At 30.3% G+C, this 16,309-nt stretch overlaps 1 protein-coding gene across 2 annotated transcripts in view; it reads right to left on the reverse strand.

Annotated features, from left to right (window-relative positions):
* Positions 1–9,234: 9,234 nt before the first annotated feature.
* The window catches only part of LOC117173217, a 123,993-nt gene continuing 116,918 nt past the window's right edge, over positions 9,235–16,309 (reverse strand). For both annotated transcript variants that reach the window (XM_033361683.1, XM_033361674.1), the window contains exon 3: positions 9,235–10,043. In XM_033361683.1, the coding sequence (XP_033217574.1) occupies positions 9,912–10,043 (132 nt within the window). In that variant the 3' untranslated portion in view covers positions 9,235–9,911. The remainder of the gene's footprint in view (positions 10,044–16,309) is intronic.

Genomic DNA, 16,309 nt, shown 5'->3' on the forward strand with positions numbered 1-16,309 from the left:
ATTGCAACTCTTTTTTTCGGATGTAAATTATAATTATATTTTATAAAGCCCCTGTTCCGAAACGGAATGATAATTCTTTTTAAGAATTTTACGTTTCAAATTAAAATTGTTATTATTTCCTCACGTTTTTTGTTTTAAGTCACAATTATAATTTTGTTTTAAATTCCCTGTTGCAAGTCTGAATTATAATTCTTCTTAAAAGTTTCCTGCTCTGAACACAAAGATAATACTTTGCAAATATCCCCTGTTTAGAAAGAAAAATATCGTAATTCTGTAGAAACATTCCTTGTTTCAGATTTGAATTTCAAATTTTGTTTTTCGAAAATTCTATGTTCTACAGCAAAATTCTATGTTCCCACTCACAATTATAATTTGTTTTCTTCACAAATTCCCTATTTCAAATTAGAATTACAATTCTTCTCGAAATTTTCTTTTTCCAAATTAGAATTCAAATGATCAATTTGAAAGCCTTTAAACATATTCAAAGTTTTTTCTTTTATTTAAGAAGAAAGTCAAAATTTTTATGTAAGTTTAATAAAAATAGATAGTGTTATTTCTTGATTTCCGACCTATATGCAAATTCTTTTTTATTTAGGAAGTAGTGGAGTTGTTCTTGAATATTCATTTTACGAATTAAAATGTAATGTAATATCATTTATTTTAATTTAATTAAAATCACCTTAACAATATCAAATAAAAACATAGAGTATAAAATGTGAAGAATCAATTAAGGAATAAAATGATTTAATGCTGTGGGCTATTTACGTATATCGTAATAAACTTCCAATTGCTTCAGTAAAGCTGAACAGCTTACACAGTCGCCTTTTTTTAACAAAAATATTTATTTATCACTATTAAAAACTTTGTGCGTCATTTGAACAAACTTTAAAGAAAAATTATATTTAATTTTTAAGTAAACAATTGTATTATTTTATTTCAAAAATATGCAAGAAACCAAATAAATTCTTAAGAAATAAATCTGATCATTCTTTTCAAAAATTCTGGGTCCTAAACTAAAATCAGAGTTCTTTTCGAAAATTTTACGTTCCTAGTACAAATTATTACTCTTTCGAAAAATATTTTGTTCCCACGCAGAATTATAAATTTTTTCAAAACTTTTCTATTTTAAGTCAGAATTATATTCCTTTTCCAAAATTTCTTCTTTCAAGCCAGAATCATAATTTGTTTGAAATATTCCTTATTTTATATCTGAATTATACATTTTTCTTACAATTCATTATCCTTTCAAAAATTCCTCGTTCTAAGACAAAATTATTGTAATTCTTTGAATATATTCCTTGTTTCAGGTCTAAATTAGTATTATTTTTTGGAAATTCCATATTCCAAGTTAGAATAATAAATCGTTGATAGAATTCCCCGTTATTAGTCAAAATTGTAGATCTTTTGAACAATTACATATTTTTATCTGAAGAATAATTTTTTATTAAAAAATTCATTGGTTTAAACAAGAATCAGGTTTTGTTTGAAAATGTCACGTTTTAAATTCAAATTCTTGGAAGGTTTTTGTTACAACTCACAATTATAACTTTTTTCGAAAATCCCCTGTCCCAAGTTAGAATTATAATTCTTTAGAAAAACTCCTTGTTTCCGATATGAATTATAATTGATTTTCGAAAAGTTCTTAGTCTTACTCAGAATCATAATTTGTTTTAAAATTTCCGTTCTTAGAAACGTTCATTGCTTAACATATGAATCATAATTTTTTTCAAAAATTTGCTGTTTTAGATCTGTATTTGAATTATGTATCAAAAATTTCCTGTTACCAATCAGTATTATAAATCTCTTCAAAAATCTCCCGTTTCAAGTGAAAATTGTAATTTGTTTAGAAAATTCCTTGTTCCAGCGCTCAATTGTAATTTTTTTAACAATCTACTGTTCCAAATAAGAATACAAATTTTTTTAGAAAATGCCCTTTTTGAAGACAAATTTATTCTAAGTCTCTTTAAAGAATGCCCTTTTCTATATCTGAATTATAATTGGTTTTTAAACATTCAAATGTACCAACTCAGGATCATAGTTTTTCTAGAAATTGTTTTCACTGATTATAATTAGAGTAATAGAAGAAAAATTAAGATCAACAATAATTTTCCAAAGTTTTCCAGAAATTCTTTGAAATGTCTAATGTCGTATTACATTATTTACTGGAGCAGTGTAGACAAATTTTTTATCTGCTCTCCTTCAGATTATGGACAGAAATGTACCTTGAAGAAACTAGGCCTTGCCTAATTGAAAGAAAAACAATTTCAGAATTTACCTACTATGACAAATATAAAAATTGAACCATCCCTCACACTCGAATTCTATTTGATAAGAATCATATTATTACCGATTAAATTTGATGAAAAGATTTCAAATTCTTTCAAAAAAGCTGGACTAGCCACGATCTAGTCGATCACGTGATGTTTCTAATTATAATTTTATTTTAAAAATATATTGAAAAAAAAACAAAATTTCCAACAAATTAATCTTCTGACGTAACAAATTGCATAAAATGGAAAATCCGAGAAAAATTTATTTTTAAACAACAATAGATTCGGCTCCATTGAAGATAAATATTAACAAAGTGATACAATCACACTTCAAACTGAAAATAAGTAAAATAAAGGATTGGTTTACTTGAAAAATATTTAAGATTTTGTTCGATAATTTACTGTTCCTAATTTAAGAAATTTACTGACTTCAAAGGAAAAAGTTTGATGTAAAAGTTGTTACGACTTATAAATTATATTTTATGTTTTGTGAAACCATAAAATTTTATTATTGAAGAAAATAAAGTTCAATGAAATAAACGTCATATCTTCGCAAAAATATCAAAAACAACTCTAAATAGAATCATAAACGGACATGTTTCTATCACTTTTTTAGAGAAATAATGTTCCTCATTCAACTTTTTTCGTACGTGCTGTCGCCTTGGCAAAAAACGTGATTTTTTCAGACCGAAGGTTTTTAACTCTTGGAGTTAACTGACTTTATATATTTACGAAACCACTGCTATTTTGTCAATTTCGATGTTTTTTTAACCAAATTTTAAGGTTCTCGAAGGAGATTTAAAAACCTGTAAAACCTGACACAATTCTTTGAATTCATTTAAAATACATTAAGCCCTTCTACGATCCTTTTAAATCTCGTAACATCTCTAAAAAGCTTTATAAGTGTACAAAATTCGTAGTTTTTTACACGACTAGAACCTGAAATATCTATTTTTATCAAAATGAATCATCGCGGAAATATTAAATCTAATAGCTTTGGAAATGTCGATAAATTCCGTAATGTTTTTGCAATTCCTGGAAATACTTTCTAGGATTTTGAAATGCCTTATAATGTCTTAAAATCCCTTGAAATCTTTTCAAATCACTGAGAATCTTTGAAATCATTAAAAACAATTTTTCAATGTTGAAATCTCTCGTTTATAGTGAAAACAATTGATATACTTTTGATGCATTGAGCAAAAATAGAAAATCTTAGTAAGAAAGGGGAAAAAGTCTGAAATTTCAAAAATTATATCTGGATTCTTTAGTTAAAGGTATAAAGAATTTTCGTTTACTTTAACATTCATGTGAAGCTTACATAAACAAATGCCTTCTTCTAAATATAGAATTTGCAAACAAAAGATTTTAAAAATCCATTTTAATGCTGCCTGTGATGTTATTCAAATTTTTGTAGTTTTAAGAAAAAATCACGTGATAATGATCAGTAGCATTTAAGGGTTCAGCAATAAAATATCGCATGTGGTGGTGGGTTTCTGCACTTTACAAAGAAATTGTCAAAATTATTTATAATCAGGATCTTGCTACACACCTATTTAAAGTTGTGGGGCTTATATATTTCCTTTATTTATTATTATAAATTAAAATCTAATAATATATTAACTAGTCATCTTTTAGAATTGTTTGAATATTGAGAAAATCATATTCCTGTCATAAAATGATATATTTTTTCAAACTTAGGATATCAGTAAACATTTCTCTTCCGTTCGTGTTGCATTTTACAGCATCAAAATAAAAATATTGCAGTCGCCCTAAAGCACCTACTTCAAAACTGATCTGCGGTACTGAATTGTGCTAGTTACGTCGTGGCACGCGTCACGACAGCCGAGTGGGCACAAAAATTGGCGACGTCTTTACGACATTGTTACGACATCTTTTTGACAATTTTACGACATCCAAGTCCGTTTAGTTACGGTGTCTTTACGATATCGTAAAAACGTCGTATGATTTGACGATGTCTTTACGATATTGTAAAAACACAGTAACGACACGAACATAGGATGTCGTAAAATTGTCGAAAAGGTGTAACGATGTCGTAAAGAAGCCGCCAAGCTTTGTGCCCACTGGGAGGCCAGAGTTACGTAAAAGAGAGAGAGGGGGAGATTAAGGAAAAACCGATTGCGTGATTTATGGGTGACCCTTCAGACACAATTCGAAATTTTTATTCAATTTCAATTAACAAAGGATTATTTTATTTCCTTAATGATTTTTTACTATTTGAGTATTTACATTCCTGAATACTATTGAATAATAAACAAACGAATATAAATATTAAAAATAAATTACGAAATAAAATAGATTGCTCTTAATCACGATTTATTACAAATTAAACAAATATTTCTGTCGAACCTAAACTCAAGGCGTGAATAAAACGAGGTAAAATAGATTTTGCGTGTAAATAATTCCCTTTTCATCATTTTTCAGGAAGATTACTTATAAATACGTTCTCTTGGTGGATATGGCGTAAACTATTTACAAGTTTAGCGAAACCAAATTTTACGAAATATTATATTATTACAAATTTTTGTATAACACTCCTTTCAAATGAAATCTCTATTTATTTTCTTTCGCGCATCTTGCACGTGAAAGATGACGAACTGTTTTCTAATTTACCTGCTATATAATTGGTGAGTTGAAAAAAGCTCAAAATTTTCAAAGCATCAGACTTGGATATTATTTGATGACGGTATATGAGGATATAAGGATAAGTTTCATATCATTCCTAACAAGCTGGATTATCCACGACCCTGTTTCAAATTATGGGAGCAGAGATATTTTTTAAAGAAAAAAATGTATTTCCGGATGAAAAATTACTTCTTAAACATTTTTAAATGTACTTTTTAAATCCTTATCCATAAAATGAAACGAAGTTTACGAATAGATAAAACCAGGTTTATCCCCACGTGTTCCTGGAAGTAATTTTCAATTTGAAATTTTCCTTCAACATACGACAAATCTAGACATTTTAATTCAATTCTAACTAACAATTAATTGTTTCATTTTAATTTGAATTCAACTTAAGTTTAATCTCCTAAATAATATTAAAAATGATTATATTAAATCATATGTTAATAATAAATTACAAAATACAATGATCTGCTGTATTTCAAAATTCATTGAAAACCAAGAAAATATTTTTGGCGAACGTAGAAACGACACGTAAATAAAGTCAGGTAAAACACATTGAGCATGTGTATAATTAAATGACGTTATTTTTAAGAAAAAAAAATTGATGAAAAACCTTGTTGAAGGTGACGCAGTCGTTTAAAAGTATCGCAATCCACTTCTAATTGTGGGAATGAGAGTAAAAATCTTGCACACGCGCCTTCTTTTATTAAACTTATGTATTTATCACCAATCACATTCTTGTACAATTTTTAAAGTAATTTATATTATCTAGCTCTGAAAAATCTACATATTTTTATAAAATAAGTAAAATAGTTGATTATTTTCTCTCCGAAATATGCGAGAAACCAAGAAACTCTCAAAAACTAAAATTGATCTATAAATATTTAAGCTCTGGGACTAAGTTTAGGAAAATATAACTTGTAAAAATCTTTACGATTTCTAAACTTACGGATCTTACATTACGAACTTAAACTTAAATCAAACTACATTTTCCAAAAACTTTACATTCAAGTAAAATCTTGCATCAATCGGAGATATCGTTCAATACATTTAACATAATCTAAAATTTTTTTTTTTCGTGTTGGATCGGGTGTAAGTTGTGATTCTTTCAGAAAATTGTATTTTTCAAGTAAGTTTTATAATTTCTCTACAATATTCTTTGTTTTAGTTCAGAATCGTCAATAGAAGTCCAAATTGTTGGTCTTCTGAAAAATTAGTTATTTGAGATCTAAATTATAATCATTTTTAAAAAGTCCCTGTTCTAAGCCGAAAGTGTAATTATTTTTAAAAATTTAACGTTTCAAATTCAAATTCACGGTGTGCCCACTCTAATGTATTTGGGGGGGGTGGGGTACTTATACATTGTCCCAAAATATGAGATCAGCTCCACCTAGGGGACCAAGCAAAAACTATTTTCTACAGCAATGATCCCCCCCTTTCCACCCTAATGGAATGGCGCGAATTTTTAAAATATACGAAAACCACTGATAACATCGAACCGTATCAATCGCGAAAAAACGTCATGAATGCAAAAGTGGAAAATGAAAAACAATTTTCAACAATATTTCACTTTTATATTCAACATGTTCCTTTACAATTGATTCGTCTCGATTATAAAAGTGCCTTTCGTATATCCTGCAATCATATATAATAAGAATAAGGTTAGTTAGAAACTTTGCAAATAAAGTACATGAAGAGAAATGCACTTTTTTTAACTCCATGTATTTGAGACATTAAGAAATGGATGTTAAAGAACCCATCATAAATGTCGCATTAAATATACTAAATAAATTTAAGTTAAATTTAAAATTTTATAAAATTTAAAAATTATATTTTCAAATTCAGCCTTAAATTTATCTAAAGGATATCTTAATTATATAATTGTTATAATTGCAGACAAAATTATATCGCAATAAAGTAATGTAAAATAATAAAAGGTAGCAAGAAATTCACGCGTCCTAAGCTTTCTATCACCTAATATTAAAAATATAATAAATTTTAAAATCCATAATAAGGAATTTTTCAATATTTAAAGTTAAAATGATTGTTAAATGGTCTTAAATAATTGATTAAATTATTATATCTAATAGATACACAAAAAATAAATAAATTACAATTTTTACAATCTGTTAATGCCAATGTAAAGAATTGTTTCCCTTCAGTTTCGATGGCCTTTTTTAAAACTTTCCTATTAACGTTAAAAATCACTTTTTACTGTAAAAGTTTTTGTTTCTCGAATAATTTAATTTCCAAGGTGTATAATTTAAAAATTTCACCTTTTGAAAGGTAAAAATGATGAAAAATTAATCTTTGTATTTTATACAAGTTTTTGGAATCAATTATATATTTTTTTCTAATGAAATAAAAGTTAAAAACTCTACAATTTAAGCAGCTTTAACTTTGAATCATTCAATGTAGTTTAAAGTAGAATCAAATTGAAAATTAATTTTATTCAAAAGCGCTGATGCAATTTCAATTCCTTAGAATTTTAAGTGATCAATTTTTTAAGTTTTTAATTATTTCTATTTTCGAAAGTTTTATTTTGACCATTTATTTTTATTATTATCAGTATTACTTTAATTATTTAATATTATTAATGTCAAAAACATTGATTTGTGAACAATTATCGTCAATTGCTTAGTTAAAATACTTTAGATAAGATACTTTGTATCACAAGGTTTGTCAAGTTATACTAGAAAAACGGATTCTCCGAGGTCTTCCAACTGAGATTTTTTTGAGGGGTCATAAGTTTCCTCTTAATTTCCGACGAGAAAAAATAATACTTCTTGGAAAAGGCTGAACAATCCTGGGTCACGCTGCACCTGTGGATTGTGGAGACTGCTGGTCTAGAAAATGTCAGGTTTCCTCAGTTAGTATAAATTGACACTCAGGTTGATCATGCATAAGTCCATCTGCTTATGGAACCTCAGCTTCAGAGGTTTTCCTGGAATATTTTTATTTGATTTTAGATTTGTTGTTTCAGTAAATTATTCAATGTCTGATATTTTCAATAAAATTTTTTAATTTTAATCCTAAAATATTTTGTCAAAATTGCTTACTCTTTCTCAAATCCAGTCTTTCGTTTGCGAGTAGCTAGATACATTTCGTGGGCACGTGTCTCCATTAAATTGCCTTTAGTGACAAAGATTTGACCCGTTAATATTCTATTCATATGAATGCACCATCTGAAGATGCAGTTCAAGACGATACATTCGTTCAATCGTGCAGCGATTAGTTTTCGATACTCCTGGCAAGAAACCCACTCGAAATCCATTCTTTCTAGGAGGAATTGTACAATCCGTTGTCTCAATCGACGTTTCCAACTACATTAACTGCCTCAAAGCAATTTTCGTTCAATAAGTTAACATTCTCATTCTTTCCGACGTCGTCACAACAAAAAATACATTTTTTCAATCTTCGCAGTCTTTTATTCCTTCGATTTTTGCGAGCACCATCGTAGCAAATCTTACTTCTGACTGTACTCGACTTGCTACTCGCAAGGGTGACCATTGTTTCCTCAGTATTTCTTCCGGATGATTCTGCTCGTCGAATTCGTGTGAACTCGTACCACTGCTTTCGGTGTTGTTGATCTCTGCTTCGAGAAAAGTACATAAGGAGGCTAGCGGTGTGGCTTCATCGTCCAAACAATTCGCTCCAATCGAATGCTTTGACGTTAAGTTTGAAATCATAAGTGCCTTAAAGAGACCTTCTGTTTGGTAGCATGTAGGAGTGTTGTAACCAGGCTCTGGTAACTCAATGCTTTAGAAGCGGTCGCGTATATTCGACTGTGGCGTTATCTAACAAGCCCGCAGGTTTTTAAGATAAGATAAAAGATTCTTATTGAGATTATATCCAGATGATTTAATTTAAAAACTTATAAATTGAAAAACTAATAGAAGAAACAAATAGAAATACTTAAAGAATTGGTTAGTTAATTATTTATGTATTTCTGTTTGCTTTTTCTATTGGTTTTTCTATTAGAAAAATTGTTTTGAAGAAATAAGAAGATGATTCATGTATGGTTGAAGGCAGTTTTTATTTGAAACTTGTAATTATTTTCACAAACATTGGATCCTAAATTACTTTTATAAATGTTGTAGACTTAGTTGTTGCATTGTTTAATTGATAAACGCCGAATTCGTTAAATTTATTAAATAAAATATGGAGGTTTTGCTCCAAAAAATATTTTTTCTCATCTGATTTGGTACAAAAATAAGGAAAAGTTTCCGTCAAAAAAGAATTTCAATACGGAAAAATATGGTTTTCAATTTTGACCACTTTTCAACCACTTTTCAAGAAGATTTCCAAAAACTCATAAAGATTGAAAAGATTCTTCAAAGCCATGCAAATCAGATTTTGAAGATTTGTAACAGTCTAAAAAATATAACGGAAATTCGATTCACAAATTTGATTTACTTTTCCCGACGAGTTGATGGACAGCTTAAAACTGAACACTTCTGTTTATCACTCAAAAAGCTCATTTTTAGTATTTTTCTGACAGCACTGGACACCACAAACAAACACAAGACACTCAAAGCATTCGACAGCTGTGATTTGGTAAACAGTAAAGGAGTGAGAGAGATAGATTCAAGTATGGCCCCTGAGCGACGTGAAGGGGGGAACGACCGACAGAGCCATCTAACCAGCCCGCAAAACAGTATCAGAAATATAAGTGACCGCGGTTTCCTATACTAGAGTCCACAGCCTGGTTGTAGCGCAAACCATAGCTTCTGTTGGATCCAAAAAAATTTTCGACAGTGTTCTGATTTAAGTAACCAGGTTTCATGTGCGGAAAGCCTTTACTTTTCAAAACTTTCCATAATTCTGGCATAGAACGAAGATTATACCTCCAATTCACGAAGGATGGAGGATTTGGAAGTGGAAGTTTCTTATCCTTGGAAACATATCGCATGTTTTGCATTTCCGTCAATGCCTGCTTCCGAAATTCGAAATGTGGACTTGTATCAGTTACCACTTGCGATAAAGGCTTCTTCTTTACTGCCGGATCAATAGTGCTCCTCCTGCCATTGAAGGAATCAAACCTTTTGTCAGCAAAGTCAGCATACTTTGCTGTGTGAATGGCACTTTTTTCCATTTCAATTGGTCCTTCGCTTGTAATGATAGGACCTGCAGGACAAATTTAAATTTATTATTTATTGTTACTTATTTATTTAATTTGATATAAAAATTCACCAATTTAGGTAAAAATTAATCTCTTTTATTATAAAGTCGTCTATTTTTTAAAATTATTTTTGCTTCTTGAAATTTTATTTTTTGTAGTGAAAATTAAAATTTTTTCTTTTTGGTTAAAATTAAATCTTTTTTAATATTAAATTTAACTGTGTGTTTTGTTAAATATTAATCTGTTTTGTGAAAAATTCCTAATTATTATTTAAAAACTCAATAACGTGGTTAAAAAATAAACTGGTTGGAAAATAATCTACCTTCATCAATAAATGCATTCATTTTCCTTGAAAATTCAAATGTTCTCTTAGTTGTTTAAAAGTGTATCTTTTTGCATTAAAAATTCAAATCAAATAAAATGCACTTCGAATAATTTGCTTACACTCAAATATTTTACATGCACACAACCAAAATACACAATATGAAATAGACTAAACAATTCATTTTACGATTTAAATACGAGCAAAGACATGAGTGCTAATGGAAAAATTGAAATTATTCAAAATAGATCTCAGAACTTAGTTTAAATTAATGAAAGTAAATTCTCAAAACATTGAGTCACCATTAAATTTCGTCGTTGTTTCCAACCACCGTACCATTGATCGACTTAAGACTTGTCTACTAAACAAGTCCTTCATCTTCCGGATTCTCCCAATCTTGACGTGATGCCTTGTAACTTTTGGTATGTTACGATACATTTTGTCACTTCCGACATCCATTTCGTATACTTTTTCAAAGTACCTAGCTCAACACCTTTACGAAAACAATTTTCCTCGTACTGTCTTCGTAATTCTTTGATGGTTCTAACATCAGAGGTGCCTTGGTCGCAAACCGTTACAACTAGATCTAATCCAGCGTTTTTCACCAAATTGACGTTCTCTTTAATGCATGCCATCAATTGGTCATATGAAGTTTGAGAACCACAAAAATAGTACGAAAGTGGAAGTTTGGTGTTTTTTAGCAACCCTATAATCATGAACACTAAAATGTGATCTGTGAAATTACTAGTGCTTCTATTCCCAAAGTCTTCAAAGCCAATTATCTTATCTTTTTTGTAGTCATACCAGAGTTGAGTCTTCAAGAATGCTTCATCCCACATCAAAAGCTGTACTTTTTGTCTCTCGTCTTTCATGTCAGCCACACAATTCTTCAAAAACCGTGCTACGTTAGGATTAATGCCCGTGTCTAGCTCGATTTTTTCCAAATCGCGCTTAACAGTAGTTACGGAAGGCAATATCAAAATGTTGTGAATGAATCTGTAAGTAGAAGGCGAATGCTTATACAGACTGAGAGCCGTTAGTTTATCATCTAGCGTGAATCTTCTACCATGTGGTTTCTTTTCTACGTTCCGCAATTGCATTTCCACTATTGAACGTTGCGTTTTCGAAAGTCTTTCTAGATTCTTTGTAAACTCCGAGTATTGACGCAGTGCAGATTTCTTTGCTCTATTCTTAAATCTATACATAAAAGACATGATGGTACAAATCTGAACAATAAATTATGTCCCAAAATAATAAAAAGTTTTTTTCATGTAAAATGTCTACCTTTACGTATGATAAATGAAAATCAAAGATGGTAATAAGAAACTTATAGATGTATGCATGAAAATATTGTAAATCGATAAACATCACAAAATCAAACATTCATGAATAAGAATATTCAAAATCAATTAAATTTAAATTAATTAGTTAAAATTAAAAATTGTAACGAAACAATCCTTTTCGCAATTGTACTTTCCCTGTTAAGAATCACGTACATAAACTGAATAAAAAATATTTACAAAAAACAAATTATTTTTCCATGCCAAAAGAACACTTCAAATTCAAAGGAGGGAATTCAATATGATTCGTGTTTGCACCTGTTCTTATAGAAAAATAGTGAACATTTTTTAGTTCCTATATAAAAAAGTGATTCTCCTTGTACCAAACTTGTCTATTCAGAAACAATATCTATTATTGGATAAGAAATTAAAATTTTAGATTCAATAATGTGTTTATAAATAGATCATTTTCGTGCCAAAAGAGTCACACGTTCTGCAGACATACTTTTCAAGACTCAAAAACGAGTCCTACTGCTAGTAACTCACTTTCTTGATTTTAGAATGATACTGCTTGTTATAGCATAATACAAATCATATTATAATGAGCCATAATGAGGTTTAAAAAAAAACTAGAATTATTTTATAAGAACGGTAATATACTATTCGACCTATACCCTCATATCATTTTCATTATTTGCATCAAATGAAATATATTTACTTTGCAGTAAATTTATTTTATTTTGCATTAAATCAATTTTAGTTTGCATAAATGCGTTCTCAGTTTCATACCTCTGAAGTTTACTTTTAGTTCTGTGCAGCTTCTTCCGTAATCTGAGGGCTTCTTCAAATACTTGTTTGGCCTTCGCTGTAAAGTCGACACTTCGATTTTTCTTCGCCAGAAGTCTTCTTCTCTGCAATCTCTTACGAACACCTTCGTAAATGACTCGCTTCTTTGGCTTACCGCCAGACGGTTTTTTTATAATTTCAACTCTCTTCCGTACTTTTGCACATGATGAACTCGATGTTGCTTCTTGTGATGTCATTCTTTCAGCAGATACTGATCTAGATGCAGTTTATCTTGTGGGTAGACTATTTACAAATCCCTCACATTCCATTTTTTTAGGTTCATCGTTCAAGGTGAGTTTTCTTCTTACGGATCCCTTTGGATCATTCAACAGTGAATCATTATTAGGATCGCACATCACAATTACAGTGAGGACATTCTCTAAATGATTCTCACTTCCTGTAGATTTGATTTTTTTAGGTGTTGCAGAAGATTCGGGTTCAGTTGTAAAAATACGCTTCTCAGGTGGAGTATTCAAAGAGCTTCTCCTTTTTTCGTTTATTCTTGGTGGCTTCGTATATTTCAGTGAAGGAGATAATTCAGCTTGTGAATTATCCTCAACTTTGTCAGCGTTGCAATCAATAGCATCTGTTGGAAGCACGCATCGTAATAATGGGTTATTGGGAACAAACAGTATCGGAACTGTATTGTCTCTCAAACGAGGACTTTGGAAAGTTGTGATCCAAGAAGTGCTTTCGAAGTGCTTAAAGCACACACGATACTGTTTCTGGCGAATTTCTTCATAAGGAAGTGTCGCCAATTTGGGGCTGCATATGTTCTTCAACCACTATTCGCCAACTTTGAAATCTTTCGGAAACCCATGTTCTTGTACATTACGCCGAGATTTGCAACCAGGAACTACGCACTCCATTTTAACGACGTGAAATGCTAAATAAATAAAAAATGAAAACACAGTTTAAATATTTACATCTAATTTCAAAATGATTTTTTCAGTGAATTACGCAAAATATATTTCAAAATACTAAACAAACAAGCCTACAATTTTTCAAATTCACTTAAGTGAAAAATGCATTTCGCACGAATTTTGGATATTACATTGTATTGTTAATTTTTTCACTATGTGTATTTAATGTAATTTATGTGTTTTAATTCTACGAAAAAACGTGTTTAAAGTTGTTGTGGTTGTAGAGAAATGAGTATGAAAACTAAGTAAGTCCCATTTCGTTTTTCCTGCCTATTATCCGTCAAACTTGAGTTTTCTGTCATGTGTGGTGCTTTTTTATAATTAGAGATCCTTTTCTAACAATTCTAAAGTTTTTATACATTTTAAACATGAAAAATTGCACTTTTAAATAATTAAGAATGACCACGAGGTAAGTCCAATTCCGCCCTCCCCCCTCTCACTATTCTCAGGATTTTTTATTTACTGTTTGAATATATTAAAAGTTTAACTCGCAAATACCATTAGCTTCTATAATTTTCTACAAATTTTATTTTTTTAATCCTATTACAGAAAGCGTTTTTTGTTTCTCATGTAGAATTTTATTTTTGGGCTTTACCTATTTGCCATTCGCAGTGCCTCATATATTTTAATATATTCTTAATAGCTTTGAATGGAAAATATATTCCACAGACAAAATGTTATGTTTTACTGTTTACAGTTCTCATGCTTATCATATATTCAAATTGAAATTCAATTCTAAGTCAATTTTACTGAATATTTTTTTTTTATTTTCGATTAAAAAAAAACGAGTACATATATACTTCATTTTACTGCTTTTAATTTTCGATAAATATCATTCAAAAACAAATTTCTTTTTAGGTTATGTTCACTTCTCTTCAAGTCAAATACACTAATTGTGTTATCAATACATGAATAATAAGTACTTAAACAAAAAAACTAGTATTCACTGTAGCTGCGAGAATTATTATTCTTTGCGTGATGATCCTGGATTCACAATAGATTTTCACCAATAAAAAAACCCGACAAAAATCAAAAATTGAACAAAATCAATTCTGTCGTCTGCTCAAGTTCATTTTGAATTTTGAATTCCCACGAACGCCACCTAGGGGACGTAGGAATTACTATAATCCGTTCACCACTTTTCTATGGGAGTGGGCAAACCGTATTCAAATTCTTATGATTTTTTAACTTTTTTTTCATGACTCACAATTATAATCTTTTCTTAAAATCTCACGTTGTGAGTCAGAATTGTAATTCTTTTCGAAAATTTCCTGTTCAAAATCAAGAAGATTATTCTTATGATTCCTTTCAAAAATTTTCTTTTTTCGTGTGACAATTATAATTCCTTGAATAATTCTCTATTTCACATATGAATTATAATTTTTCTAGAAGGTTTTCTTTTGAATTTAAAAATTATAATGATTTAGTGAAATTGTCAGTACTAAATCAGAATTATAATTTCTTTCCAAAATTGTCTCTTGCCATTCAGAATGCCAGATATTTTAGAAAAGTCCCGCTACCAAGGCAGAATTATGATTTATGTGTAAGATTCTTCATTTCAGATTTGAATTTGATTTTTTTTTAACTTTGTGGTTTTATATCACAATCAAAATTATTTTCATAAATCTTACCCTTCCAACATCACTATTTATTTCATTATTATTTTATGGTTAAGATTAGCAGAGCCCCTGACCACGGAGTAATAATAAGGTGAACGATCTGTGTACAAACGTTCTGACTGCAGTGACTGTACATTTACTGCCAGACTTAGACGTTTGAAGCCAATGCTTACATCGAAGGGGACATACGCACTGTGATTTGCCATCTCCTTTTCTCCCGCGAAAAGTGTGCGAGTTAGTGTCAGTGCTTGACAACCTCAACAACGGCAGAAATGGAGGTTTTATTAATTTTTTGCAAAAGTTTTTGAAAAGTCAAGTAAACTTAACAATTGAAAATTTGCAAAATAAAAATCTAGCTGGGAAAAATGGCGTGTTCTGTTCCAAAGTGTCAAAAATCCTATCAGAACAAAAGTACATAAGGAATTTTTTAAATTTTGATGAAATAAAGAAATTTCTTACCTGATATAATACTGTCACATTATTGAATCTGCACATTTTATATCTTTCTATGATTACAATTATATCTGTATGACTTACGCAGTTTCCAGGTCACAATTTGTTTGCATATTTCTGCTCAAAAACACATAAATAAATAAACACGTTTGAAAAACTCGATTGACAATATTTACGGGAACATAACCTCAGTTTTGAGTTTTCATTCAACATGGCACTCACTCGAATACTTCTCGCGGAAGAAGATAAGGTAGCAAATTACAGTGCGCATGTCCCCTTTGATGTAAGCATTGGCTTCAAATGTTTAGGCCTATCAGTAAAGGTACAGTTACCGCATTCAAAACTCGAGACGCTTTGTGCAGCATGAACGGTCTCCTCATTATTACTCCGTGCCCTGACTAAGCGTGATCTCAAAGCCCTCAGCGTCCGGCGAGGACCATAGTTGCGCTATTAGCCGATATGTCGCACTCTCTAATGAAGTTACTGCCCGTGAGTGTCAGACGTTGCCCAACAATCGTGCAGGCTAGGTCAACTACTATGAAGTGAGAGGTTATATAAATATTTAATGGCCCGGCACAGATGGCGTTCGCGCAGTTCTGAAAATGAGGCGCACGTGAAGAAGTAGAACTGACCACATACATTGCTGCCATATTGCTCAGTAGCATTTCCAAAGAGTAGCAGGCGCGCACACTACCTCCACCACCCAGGTAGCGACGGCCGATTTTCTTGTAAGAAAACGCTTATAATTCATTTTTACTTAAAATTATGAATTGTTTAGTATTATTTTCAGTAAAATCTACATTTTCCAGTCCATCTAACTCAAACCCG

This window comes from Belonocnema kinseyi, chromosome 1 (genome assembly GCF_010883055.1).
Source record: "Belonocnema kinseyi isolate 2016_QV_RU_SX_M_011 chromosome 1, B_treatae_v1, whole genome shotgun sequence".
Classification (NCBI taxonomy): Eukaryota; Metazoa; Arthropoda; class Insecta; order Hymenoptera; family Cynipidae; genus Belonocnema; species Belonocnema kinseyi.